Raw genomic sequence first — 14,542 nt, forward strand, 5'->3', positions numbered from 1 at the left:
CTGATGCAATGCATTCAGACGCGCAAAAGCATCAGTGGTTGATTCATACCTCGGGTCCTGGTGGGCCTGGTAATCCACTGGGCCCTCTCTCTCCTGTCTTGCCCTTCAAAACACACACACACACACTATGAAATAAACTCAACCTTCAGATCATGGGATTTTAGGTTAAACAAATAGATACTCAGATTTGAGTGTTGATAATTGAACAACTTCTGATATTCAAAACTTGCACTTAATTAAAAACAAACCAATTTGCATAAATGAACAAAAACAGAAAAATAAATACTTATGTAGAAATTGAAGTTCAGTTGCAATGTTGTATGAATTTTATTTAGCTTTTTTAAATACTTAATTATGGGTAAAAACAAAACTTCCTTTAAAAATATCCCTTTTTTATCCTCATGTCATTCTGAAAACAAATAATAATTAAAAAAAATTATTTTGTATAAAATTCAATATATTTTTGAAAAGTCACGAGTACAGTAATTCACCCAAAAAAGCATATTTGCAACGCAGTTTACAGTTAACGAACACAGCTTTTATCAAAGCAGATTTAAAGCTTCTAAAACAATATTTCAAAATCATTTCCATTTCATATTTTCAGAATTGCAAACGTAAAATAAAAATAAAAAAACTCTAAAACGAGATCACCATAAGACAGCAAACAACCAGAAAAAGTCAAGTAGTTTTTATATGCAGATTCCCATATACAACTCCCTTCCATAGAACAAAATGAGTTTTGAAGAAATGTACTGGTCGCTCTTTTACATGCAATTACAATGAATGGACAATTAGGCTTTCAAGCTTCAAAACTGACTTAAAAAGCACCATAAATGTGACTCTTAATACTTTTGTGATTCTGTATGGGCCCAGAAGACTTGAAAATAGTGCACAAGTCATTTGGAAAGCTGTTAAGTGCTTTTTTTTTTTTAAAGCTAGAAGACATCATTCCTCATTGGACTAATTACACAGAATTTTTGCTTTTGTGTTACACAGAAGAAAGTGAATCATACACTTCCATGGAACATGTGTAACTGGGTACAGTAAATGATGACAGAAATTTCAGTCTGAGTGAGCTATTCTTCTAAAGAAATACAAAAATAGATAAGAAACAAACCTGTGGTCCTGGTTTTCCACAAGGTCCTGGTAATCCTGGCAAACCCTGCACACCCTGATAAGAAAAACCAAACAAATATAAAACACATTTATATTAGCACAAGCACTCATTCAAGAGCATGAGTAACTGTTTATGAAAGCTCTAACATTTGGCAATTAGAAGGTCAGATTTCATCAAAACATTAGACATCTGGATGTCACAGTGTGCAAATCTCAAATACAGGAGGAAATGCAAGGTATACCTTGTCTCCTGGGAACCCAATTTCCCCTTGTTCTCCGGGAAGCCCGACGTCACCCTGAGAGAGAAAAGTGAAAGAGAACGAAAAAGTCAGAAAAGAGACCAGAGAAAGTGATGATTACGTCAGGGCAAGATCAATTTTGTTTTCACTCTATAATAGCAGTTTGCGAAGAAGCCTGATTTCAACAAACATGGTCATAAACTGCAATGATCCAGATTTAATGCGGGTTAAGCTCCATAGACAGCATTTGTAGAATAATGTTGACTCGCACAGAAAATCATTTCAACTCCTACCTTAAGTTTTAAAATTGTGGAAGGTGATACACCAAAAGTACATCAACAAGATATTACAGGAGCTAACAAGGGACTAAAGTGTAAGACTCACTTACTGAACTGTTATATGTAAAATACATTTTTTGCATTATATACACAACAATAAGGGACTGTTGCATCCACCTACCAATTTTACTAAATAATGAAAGTGAAAAAATGCAACCTTTACATTTCCACTTATAATGCATCCAGACTACTGGCCCTATATACTTCCAATGTTTGTGCATTTATTTATCTATGTAAAAAATTTCACATTTTCTTTAAATAAATAAATAGTTTATCTGCTAAAAATTACTGAAAATTATCATCAATAATACACCATAATAATATTAGACTTCCAATGCATGAGCATTTAATTTATTTAATAAAATTTGTACAGATTTACTTAAAGCATTTTTTCTGTTAAATAAATAAAGGTTGTTTATTTATTAAAAATGCATTTATTTATTAAAAAACAAAATTATTAATCAATATAATCAACATAATGCCATAAGAGTTGAACATATATTGCTTTAATAAATAAATAATTATGTTTATTTATTAAAAATGTATTTATTTACTAATTAATTAATTTAAAGTGCCCCTATTATGGATTTTTGAAAATTAGCTTAATACAGTGTGTAACACAGCTCTAAGTGAATGAAAACATCCTGCAAAGTTTTAAATCTGAAGGTGCACCGTGTATAAAGTTATTGTCTCTCAAAAGAAAGAGTCGACTCTGAATCACTGAAAGGAGTCGTTTTTAAAACAAATCCAAAGCCGTTTCATGTTGATGTCTACATTAAGCATTAGCATATTGCCCACCCACTTGTTGCATGTGCAGACCTGGGAAAACTTGGTCTGAATGAAAATGTAAATTCATTCTTTACCACTAGGTGCCGCTTTAGCTCACAAACACTGCTTTAAATGAAATCAACCAATGACCGCAGATTAGCATCAAGCAAAGGAGGGGTTTGAAAAAAAATCGTTTGGGAGTCGTTGAGCAAATAAGGTAAAAAAAAAATGCATATTATAAGAAAATTAAAAAATGCATGCAAGTCAACCTGTTGTTGGGGACTCCTTTCATAACCCATAATAGGGGCACTTTAAAAACTAAATTATTGACCATTGTGATCAACATTATGCCATGAAAGCTGTCAATAGAGTTGAACATGTATTGCATAAACAAATAAAGATTGTTTATTTATTAAAATATGAATTATTTATTTACTTAATTTATTAAACATAATTATTGACCATTATAATCCACATTATGCCATAAGAGCTGTTGATAGAGTTTAACATGTATTGAACCAGGACGCAACTCTCTCTCACAAACTAAGTGTTGGTACCTTAAATATTACTCTACAGAAATTTCACATTTTCTTCTAACTGACCAAAAGAAAATCTCTTTGACCACAAGCTACTTAAGGCTGGAGCTTTTAAAACATGCGTAGCACAGGGTGGCCAATGGGGAGAGAGAATTTCCATTACATGCTGCTGTAAAACAGGCCAATAACAGAGTATTCAGATCACCTTATCACCTTTCAGTCCGGGCTCGCCCATGTTCCCCGGGACGCCCTGGAACAAACACAAACACATATGCTAAAGTGGCTGTGAGTGATGGAGATATGTGTGGGGTTCATATGTGCATGACTTACTTTCAGTCCGTTTGGTCCTGGCAAACCGATTATCCCGACAGGGCCCATATCACCCTGGAGAAGAGATGGAAATGAGTGCTGTATGTGCTTTTAAATGGCCAATTAGTGATGGATCTAATTTATAAAACTTCATCTGATAAATATTCTGGGTTGAACTGAGGTGCAAGAGTGCCTGCAGGGGGCACACGATCTCACGTTACTCACCCAAGTACAAACCAAAAGAAAAAATACTATCAACTTGTCAGCATTTGTGAAAGCAAATGTGGATTTTATTTGCACATCATGCTCTTCAGGCCAAACTGATTTCAGCTGTACTACAACAAAAACACTGTGTGCTTATAAATGCTGAACACAGGGTGACCAGACATCCTGATAAAATCTTACTAGCCATTTCCAACACCAATGACAATGTTACAGGTGGGATGTGATTTGTATCGATGATTATTTATAACTTCAGTTTGCTTACAAAACTATTGTTTGTGTTCAGTACAATTTTTAAATGCTTCTGAAAGTCTCCTCTGCTCACCGAGACTGCATTGATATGATCAAAAACAGTAATATTGTGAAATATTACTACAATTTAAAATCACTGTTGTCTATTTGAATATATTGTAAAATGTAATTTATTCCTGTGATGCAAAGCTGAATTGTTTTAGCATCATTCAGTATCAGTATTAAGTGTCACACGATACATCAGAAATCATTCTAATTAATGATACTTTTTTCAGAATTATTTGATGAATAAAAGTTCAAAAGACCAGCATTTATTTTAAACATTATAAATGTCACTTTTAATCAGTTTAATGCATCCTTGCTGAAGAAAAGTTATTAATTTCTTAAAACATATCACACCTCACATCAGTAAAAGTTTTTTTTGGATGTTAACATCAATAGCTAGTCTAGGTCTAGGTTAACATAAGTTCAGATGCATTCTTTGATTTCCTATATTCTGCATAACCTCTATAAACTGTAAGAAATATATTGTATTTCACCTGCATATAACCTCATCAAGCTCTACGTCTCTGATCTGCCCCAATTTTTGTCACTAAGGTCATCTGGTCACCCGAGCTGAGCGTAAACACTTGCATTCACACAGAAAAATTTACTCATCATGCATGAAGCATTAATTTTTTCAAATGAGTACATCTCCAAATAAACCAACCAACTTACAATCAATCCAAGGACACCAGGAGGACCAGGAGCTCCTATAACACCCTGAGATAAACACAGAAACACACAGAGCGTTACGCTTTCCTTCTGAAACAAGTACAGACTGCTAGTGCTTCAAATGTCAGTACATGCATGCACCTCTAAATGTGTGTCGTTTATAATATGTGCTGTGTTAATGCACTCTCTTCATATTCAGAGACATTAATATGGCCGTTCAAACGAGTGTGTGTCGTAGAGCGAGCGTGCAAGTGTTTTTGTAGAAATAGAGATGGTTTGTTGTTGGCTTCAGCAGCGTGCCGGAGCCATTTCCTCTCGTTCCCCTTGTGTGATGAAAGGATGAAAGGAGCACTTCACTCCTCTTTTCGGGAAAGGGAGAACAGGAAATGAGAGGGCTTTCAACTTCCTGTTTTTACAGTCCCCACATTTACAGGTGAAAAAGAGGTGGGATTTGACTCAAACACTTCCTGATATGATGTCACCTACTCCAACCAATCAGAGAAATTTTTGGAATGATAATTTTCTTCAACTAATTAACCAAAACAATTATTATCAAATATATCAGTATACTGACCTAAGGGCAGATTCAATGTGATTGTGAATTTAATACCTTCCCTACTGAAACAAATAAGTTCAACTGGACAAAAAGACACAATCTAACACCTTCCCTATAAATAAACAAACAAATAAAAACAAACAAATAAATCCACTTGACAAAGACATAATCTATCACTTTCCCTACTAAAAAAATGTAATAAAATTTATACTTAAAATAAAATTCATTCGACAAATTGAAATCAATCAATTAATCAATATATCTATCCAGCCAGCCAGCCAGCGGACAAATATCATGATCTAACACTTCTTTACTGAAATAAATGAATAAAATTAATTAAATATATTTTTTAAATAAAATTCAAGTGGGCAAAAAATGCAGGATCTAACACTTCCCCTAATGAAAAATTAAATAAATAAATATGATTAAATTATTTAAATAAAAAATAAAAGAACATTCCAGCAGACAAACATCTTTCCTACTGAAATAAATGAATATATCAGCCTGAGATGGTTTGCTGGTCTCTCCCAGGCTGACTAGTTTACAAGTGCAAAAAAAACCTTTAAAACCAGCAAACCAGGCCAGTATGATCACGCTGGGAGACTACTTACAGCCAGCAAACTACCTTAGGCTGGTTTAAGTTATTTATATTCAGCATATTCAGCATTATTTTCACAGCCTTGTTTGTATTTGACAAATTAAATTTGGCTTCCATACCAGCTTAAATAAAGAAATGTGTACAGAAGATACAACACTGCTGGTGTGTGTGTGTGTGTACGTGTGTATGTACATAAGTGGTGAGTGGAAAATTGTGTTCAGCCAAGATACTGGAAGTAAAGCCTGAGGTTTACACACACACACACACACACACAAACACGCATGCTGAGGGCATTCACCCTGAACACACACACACTTCTACTGCTTGTTTGAAACCCTGCAAACTCTGTGTTCATGTGCATTTATCATCAGCTCTGTTGTGAGGGTTTTATCTGCTTTATGAGAAAAAGACAAAGAATATGCATAAAAAACCCAAATGTTTAACTCACTGGCTCCCCGTCCAGTCCTGGTGGGCCTCGCTCTCCAAAATCACCAGGAAAACCCTGAGAGAGAGACATTACAACACATCACTATCACACTCACTGATTATTTAAACAATTAATAAAGAAGCAAATGTGGCCTCCACAAAGCTGCATTGCGAGTGGTTGTCAGGGCATGGTTGCTAGGGTGTTCTGGATTGTTGCAAGGCCACTGGTATGTGGTTGTTTATGTTTTCTGAGTGGTTGCTAAGATGTTCTGGATGGTTAAGCTGTTCGAAGAGGTTGTTAAGGTGTTCTGAGTGGTTGCTGGGATGCTCTGGATGGTTGCTAAGGTGTTCTGAGTGGTTGTTAAGTTGTACTGAGTGGTTGATAGGGTGTTCTGGATGGTTGGATGGCTGTTAAGGTGTTCAGAGTGGTTGCTAGGATGTTCTGCATGGTTGTTCAGGTGTTCTGAGTGGTTGCTAGGGTGTTCTGGGTGGTTGTTAAGGTGTTCTGGGTGGTTGCCAGAGTGTTTTGGATGGTGGTTAAGGTGTTCTGAGTAGTTGCTAGGGTGTTCTGGATGGTTGTTAAGTTGTACTGAGTGGTTGATAGGGTGTTCTGGATGGTTGGATGGCTGTTAAGGTGTTCTGAGTGGTTGCCAGAGTGTTTTGGATGGTGGTTAAGGTGTTCTGAGTAGTTGCTAGGGTGTTCTGGATGGTTGTTAAGTTGTACTGAGTGGTTGATAGGGTGTTCTGGATGGTTGGATGGCTGTTAAGGTGTTCAGAGTGGTTGCTAGGGTGTTCTGGATGGTTGTTCGGGTGTTCTGAGTGGTTGCTAGGTTGTTCTGGGTGGTTGTTAAGGTGTTCTGAGTGGTTGCTAGAGTGTTTTGGATGGTGGTTAAGGTGTTCTGAGTGTTTGTTGGGTTGTTCTGGATGGTTAAGGTGTTCTGGATGGTTGTTAAGGTGTTCTGAGTGGCTGCTGCTGTGTTCTAGATGGTTACTAAGGTGTTATGAGTGGTTGTTAAGGTGTTCTGAATGGTTGCTAGGGTGTTCTGGATGGTTGTTAAGGTGTTCAGAGTGGTTGCTAGGGTGTTCTGAATAGTTGGATGGTTGTTAAGGTGTTCTTAGTGGTTGCTAGGGTTGAGTGGCCGCTAGGATGTTTTGGGTGGTTGTTGAGGTGTTCTGAGTGGATGCAAGGGTGTTTTGGATGCTTGTTAAGGCTGAGTGTTTGCTAGGGTGCTCTAGATGGTTAAAGTGTTCTGAGTGGTTGCTGGGGTGTTCTGAATGGTTGCTAGGTCATTGGTATATGGTTGCTAGGATATCATTATGCAGTTGCTGAGATGTTCTGAGTGGATGCTGGGGTGTTCTAGATGGTTGCCAGGCCACTGGTATGCGGTTGCTAAGGCGTTCTAAGTGGTTGCTAGGTCATCAGTAAGCGGTCACTTAAATTTTTTTGAGTGCTTTTAGCATGTTGCTATCCCGCATGTTTCGACTAAACTGTGGATTAGGGCTACTATTCAAATCACTAACCCTTAGCATGAGCAACGGCGGTAGCGCTACTAATGATGACATCATTCACAGCCCAGCTGATTCAACAGAAAGTTTATGAAGTCAAACGTCAAAGGTTGTGCTGATTTAAACAACCTATGTATGGCTGATTCTGCATCTTTGTGTGTGTGTGTGTGTTCATGAATCAAAGAACAATACAAACTCTCTTTCTCTCTCTCAGACACACATTAAAATAACTACTATTTAATAAATTATTATTTTCTAATATTTATGCAGACAGCTTTAATGACCTCATATTGAGAAACTACATGGACTGTTTGTACTTTTAAAATTCATTTGTTGCAGGGCCATACAATACCACAGAATTAGTACATTATATAATTTTGTATTACATTTCTCACACATGCTTACAAAAAAATTCACATCTGTATCTATAAAGTATGTTGAGACAAAACTTTACCGGCCTACCCATCTTGCCCCTCTTCCCCACTGGACCAGGACTACCCTGAAAAAGATAAGAGAGACAGAGAAAGAGACAGACAGTAAATAAATGCTAATAACAGTTAAAAGTCTTATACCATTAGAAAGAAGCACTCTACATTGTCTCTCTCTGTGTGTGTGTGTGTGTGTGTGTGTGTGTGTGTGTGTGTGTGTGTACACTCTGTTATCATATGACTCATCCAAACACCCTCAGCTGAACGCCAGAACCAGCTGGAAGTAGTTTCCACTTTTACAGCACACACACACACACACACACACACACACACACACACACACATACACATTTCAATGATGGGATCTACTGTCATACATCTACCAGTAGTGGGCAGCACTTGATTTAAAAATCTACCACTAATCCATTTCCATAATAACTGTAACAGCAGTTCGAACTATACTTAGAACACTACTAGAACAGCATTTGTTTTTCTTCAGGAAACACCTTGTGCTTGTAAGAATAAGCAAGGATCAGTATTTACCCATATACTATAAACAATTTGTATGTGACTACAATTACATACAAATTGTAGTTCTTTACTAATTACTAATTACATGACAAAAATTGTAGTTGGTAACAATCTAGATTACACAAATTAAGCAATGTAGTCTGGCTACTTTTTGATTACTTTTAGTTTACTTCTGACCTAATTTGTTTGTCAAATAGACTTGAATGGGATTATTGTGTACTGATAAAAACAAAAAAAAACAAAGAGAAAAAAATACATTCGATTCTTTGTTATCAACATCATGAAATGCATTAAACATTACATTACAGCAGGGTTTCCCAAACCAAGTGGTAGGTTCATTTAGAAAGAAAAAGGAGTGAATCAAATTATGAACAATTTACTGCCATTGTGTGAATAATATGTAATCATGTAATCCATAAAATAGTAACTGTAATCTGATTATGAGCAATTTAAAATGTCATATAATGTAATTACAAGTACTTTATTTTTGTAATCTGATAACGTAATTCAGATTACATGTAATCAGTTACTACCCTACCCAGTACTGACTATATACAGTAATATGCAAAAACGCAGTATGTTACAATGTGTAGGATGGTTGTGATGGCTAATTCAGTGCATACTCTTAAAATATGTGATATCGGACACAGCAATAGTCTCTGTGCTATTAAAGGTTACATTTATGCAAGGCAGATAAAATCAGTATGCAAATATTACAATGAAATAATTGCTGTTTAGATAGTTTTACTTTGAATGCGGTATATTCTTACGCTTCTGATCTTTACACAAGCTGTTTCAACGGAGTCTGAAGGAACAGCATATATTTAGTAATTAGTGTTTGGTGTTTAGTAGACTATGAAAAGGAAATTATGTCATATGGTTCATGATGTCGTTGATGTGACTGCATTAAAGAAATATTTGTATCTCTGGGAGTTTTAACGTGAAGTCATGTGAAGTACTTTAGTGGCGTTACACAACGGCCATTTTCTGGAACATTCGCCCACTGATGGAGTGAGTTATGATCACATGACTGCTGAAAAATGAGTCATAACATGAACAGACTCACTCTTTCACCATCAGCTCCAGGTAAACCAAAGAGTCCAGGGATTCCAATGAAACCCTATAAAGTAAACAGAGAGAAACAGAGAGAAGCTCAATACTTCTGGAGCAGAGGAAAACAGGAAACAATGATGACAAATCACACTTTTTTTAATCAATTTTTTTTCTCAAAATTGATGTTCAGGATGGTTAACATGTGATTACCAGGGTGTTTTGAGTGGTTGCTAAGCTGTTCTGGGTAGTTTTTATATTGTTTCTAGGGTGTTCTAGATGGTTACTAAGGTGTTTTGGTACTTGTTATGTGGTTACTAGGGCATTCAAGGTGTTTGCTAAGATGTTCTAGGTAGTTGTTACACTGTTGCTAAAGTGTTTTTGTGGCATTCTAGGTGGTTGCTAAGCAATTCTGGTTAGTTTTGATGCTGTTAGGGTATCTTAGGTTGTTGCTAAGGTGTTTTAGTAGTTTATATAGTTTTCAGGGTGGTTTTTAAGGTGTTTTGTAGTATCTAAGTATTTGCTTGGGCATTCTAGGTGGTTACTAAGGTGTTCTGAGTAGCTGCTATTTGGTTGCTAAGGTGTTGTAAGTGGTAGCTAGAGTGTTCTAGGTAGTTGCTAAGGTGTTGTAAGTGGTTGCTAGAGTGTTCAAGGTGGTTGCTAAGGTGTTGTAAGTGGTTGCTAGGGTGTTCTAGGTGGTTGCTAAAGTGTATTGGGCAGCTTCTACATGGTATATGGTTCTTAAGTTGTTGTAAGTGGTTGCTAGGGTGTTCTCGGTGGTTGCTAAGGTATTCTGGGCAGCTGCTACATGGTATATGGTTGTTAAGGTGTTGTAAGTGGTTGCTAGGGTCTTCTATGTGGTTGCTAAAGTGTTGCTAGGGTGTTCTAGGTGGTTGCTAAGGTATTCTGGGCAGCTGCTACATGGTATATGGTTGTTAAGGTGTTGTAAGTGGTTGCTAGGGTCTTCTAGGTGGTTGCTAAGGTGTTGCTAGGGTGTTCTATGTGGTTGCAAAGGTGGTCTGGGCAGCTGCTACATGGCATATGGTTGTTAAGGTGTTGTAAGTGGTTGCTATGGTGTGCTAGGTGGTCACTAAGGTGTTGTAAATGGTTGCTAAGGCGTGCCAGGTGATTGATCAGGTGTTGTAAGTGGTAGATAAGGTGTTCGAGGTGGTTTAAGTGATTGTGAAGGCTAAATTGATCAAACATAGGCTATGATCAGCTCATGCAGCTGGCCGCTTGGTCGTTACTTAAAAAAAAAAAAAAAACTTAAAGGCTATTTAACGAACAAAAATGGTCCAAACGTTTTTCTAAATTAACTTAATTAAAAAAACTAAACAAAATATAATAATTTTGCCATTACACACAAAACTGAACTATTTTAATAGCCGAAACAGTAGTGTAAACTGCTTTAGGAGAAGGGGGAAAAAAAAGAGACGGGCTCGGGTCGGTAATTCTGATAAACTGTCAGACGTGGACCGGGCTAGGGCCTGAGTGTCTCGGGCCAGGGCCGGGCTAGGGCCTAAATTTGAGGCCCGTGCAGGGCTCTACAGTGGACACCTTATTGATGATGTATATTTTGTTTCACATTAAATGGCTTCCCATAGAAAAACATTAGAAGTAAAACACTGAACCGTAAGCGGACTGCGTTCATGTTCCCGGTCTCATCTGCTTGCCTGTGTAAACTATGCATCATTAATGTGGTGATTACTGAATTTGATCTTTTAATATTACAGTTTAAAATATATTAAGGCACTTTAAGTGTTTTTACAACGTTTTGTTGCACTGTTTATGATTGAAATATTGCCGCGGGTGCTTAATATGGATTGCAAATGGGAAACAGATGAAAAATTGACAAACTTGTGCAGCAGTTCTATGGATGCTTTGCCCTCCAAGTCTTCGAGCCTGTCACATGACTGAAAACTATCAGTTACATAGTATATGATTGCTAAGGTCTTATAAGTGTTTGCTAGGGTGTTCTGGGCAGCTGCTACATGGTATATGGTTGCTAATGTGTTATAAGTGGTTGCTAGGGTGTGCTAGGTGGTTACTAAGGTATTTTGGAGAGCTATTACATAGTATATGATTGCTTAGGTGTTGTAAGTGTTTGCTAGGGTGTTCTGGACAGCTGCTACATGGTATATGGTTGCTAAGGTGTTGTAAGTGGCTGCTAGGGTGTGCTAGGTGGTTGCTAATGTGTTGTAAGGGGTTGCTAGGGTGTTCTAGGTGGTTGATAAGGTGTTCTGGGTACCTGATACATAGTATATGGTTGTTAAGGTATTCTAAATGGTTGCTAGGGTGTGCTACAGTGGTGTGAAAAAGTGTTGGCCCCCTTCCTGATTTTTAATTTTTTATCATGTTTGTCACACTTTAATGTTTCAGATCATCAAACAAATTTAAATATTAATCAAAGATAACACAAGTAAACACAACATGCAGTTTTTAAATGAAGGGTTTTTTTATGAAGTGAAAACTAAATCCAAACCCACATGGCCCTGTGTGAAAAAGTGTTGAACCTTCACAGGAGTGGCCGGCCGACCAAAATTACCCCAAGAGTGCAGCGACGACTCATCCAAGAGGTCACAAAAGACCCCACAACAACATCTAAAGAACTGCAGGCCTCACTTGCCTCAGTTAAGGTCAGTGTTCATGACTCCACCATAAGAAAGAGACTGGGCAAAAATGGCCTGCATGGCAAAGCAAGACGAAAACCACTGCTGAGCAAAAAGAACATAAAGGTAAAATATGGTGGTGGTAGTGTGATGGTCTGGGGCTGTTTTGCTGCTTCAGGACCTGGAAGACTTGTTGTGATAAATGGAACCATGAATTCAGCTGTCTACCAAAAAACCCTGAAGGACAATATCCGGCCATCTGTTCGTGACCTCAAGCTGAAGCGAACTTGGGTTCTGCAGCAGGACAATGATCTAAAACACACCAGCAAATCCACCTCTGAATGGCTGAAGAAAAACAAAATGAAGACTTTGGAGTGGCCTAGTCAAAGTCCTGACCTGAATCCTATTGACATGCTGTGGCATGACCTTAAAAAGGTGGTTCATGCTCGAAAACCCTCCAATGTGTACAACAATTCTGCCAAGATGAGTGGGCCAAAATTCCTCCACAGCGCTGTAGCAGACTCATTGCAAGTTATCGCAAACGCTTGATTGCAGTTGTTGCTGCTAAGGGTGGCCCAACCAGTTATTAGGTTTAGGGGGCAAGCACTGTTTCACACAGGGCCATGTAGGTTTGGATTTTGTTTTCCCTTCATAATAAAAAACTTAATGCAAAAACTGCATGTTGTGTTTACTTGTGTTATCTTTGATTAATATTTAAATTTGTTTGATGATCTGAAACATTAAAGTGTGACAAACATGCAAAAAAATTTAAAATCACAAAGGGGCAACACTTTTTCACACCACTGTAGGTGGTTGGTTATTATGCTATCCCCATTAATTTCATAGATTGATACTTTCCATAGATCAACAGATTAAGGAGAAACATCAGAGACAAAGTTAATAATAAAATAGAAACTCTTCAGAGCAATTAAATGAACCCAACTCATAAAACTTATATAATCACTGGCAATCCAGCAGCAGACGTCCACTATATGATCAGTGTGAACTGATCACATGGATGGACAGATGAATGGAGAGGTCATGGATGGATGAACAGATGGACATCTTCGTGTTGATGCAGGCCATGAAGTAAGTGTATATGCCCATGGACTGCATGGTGCTGGCCTCCACAATGTAGTCCAAGGGCACATACGCTCACTTCAGGGAAAAAACGATGAAAACATGCACAAACAAACACAGGGTACAACAATAACACTCACACACATCCAGCAAAAACTCCACACAAGGTGCTATTACGTTTTGGTATTAATGTATTAAAAATATTGATTTTTTATGAAAACGCCCAAGATGACTTGAAGAACACAAATAAACTACATTTTGTTATAGTTGTGTATTTATTATATTCATGTTTGATCAGTTAAAGCATTTCTATCTTCTTTTTATTCAGCTACAGAAATCCCTTTGTCCATATTAGGAATTTCCTAGAACGTTATATTACTTTAGTGAGTCATATTTGGCGTTTCTGCACAGGGGTGCCCTCTGGCTTTCAGTGCACTATAAATGAAACAATGCATGCGTTTATAACGCTCCATAATGCTCACACCACCCTAATTTGATTAAAAATGGGAAAAATAATACTTCTCTCTGAAGAAATTTGAAGCAAACAGTGGTGGGCAGTAACTGGATTATGTAATCAGATTCCAAAAATTAAGGATTTTGTAATAGGATTATATTACATTTTAAAAAACTCGTAATTAGACTACATTTACTTTTTTAACGATTACATATTTTACATATTAAGTCTTTGGAAGGCTTCTGTCTTTCAAAAATATTAAACTGCTTCATGAAATCCAGTTTAAGAAACCTAGTAGTGTTGTTAATGACAACCACTGGAAAATATTTTAATTCTCTTTGCATTTTTATATCAATATGGTACAATATTGCCTATTTTAATCAATGTGATAAATGAGTTAGGTCAAAAGAAATCTAAAAGCAGTCCGATTACGTTACCTAAAGTGTGCAATGTAATGGATTGCAGCTACAATTGTTGTCATATAATTTGGAATAAATAACGATCTACAATTTGTAAGTAATCTACCCAGCACTGAAAGTAAACATATGCAAATTTCTCCAGTATTTTACCACCTCAAGAAGTTTTCATTAGTGTAAAAATACACCTCATTATCATGTTCTAGCTTTGTTACAGCTTTCAATGAAAATCTAAAATTTTAGGTTAATGTTGTGGTAGTATTTCCCTGTGGTTTCAAAAATTATATTAAATGTCAATATTATTCAATCTATCGTATCAAATTATTAAATTATTATTAGAAATTCCAGTATCTTGACAACACTAGTTGGCATACAAATGTGGATTGGAAGCAGT

General features: G+C 36.9%; 1 protein-coding gene across 1 annotated transcript in view; it reads right to left on the reverse strand.

Moving 5' to 3' along the window:
- LOC306855770 (collagen alpha-1(XXVII) chain A-like) overlaps positions 1-14,542 on the reverse strand; it is a 63,157-nt gene that overhangs the window by 24,722 nt on the left and 23,893 nt on the right. Inside the window, exons 11-19 of the mRNA XM_079394631.1 lie at positions 9,606-9,659; positions 8,035-8,079; positions 6,097-6,150; positions 4,498-4,542; positions 3,328-3,381; positions 3,203-3,247; positions 1,359-1,412; positions 1,118-1,171; positions 50-103 (exon numbers count right to left, since the gene is read on the reverse strand). Coding sequence (XP_079250757.1) covers positions 50-103; positions 1,118-1,171; positions 1,359-1,412; positions 3,203-3,247; positions 3,328-3,381; positions 4,498-4,542; positions 6,097-6,150; positions 8,035-8,079; positions 9,606-9,659 — 459 coding nt within the window. The remainder of the gene's footprint in view (positions 1-49; positions 104-1,117; positions 1,172-1,358; positions 1,413-3,202; positions 3,248-3,327; positions 3,382-4,497; positions 4,543-6,096; positions 6,151-8,034; positions 8,080-9,605; positions 9,660-14,542) is intronic.

Source organism: Barbus barbus, assembly GCF_936440315.1.
Source record: "Barbus barbus genome assembly, chromosome: 36".
Classification (NCBI taxonomy): domain Eukaryota; kingdom Metazoa; phylum Chordata; class Actinopteri; order Cypriniformes; family Cyprinidae; genus Barbus; species Barbus barbus.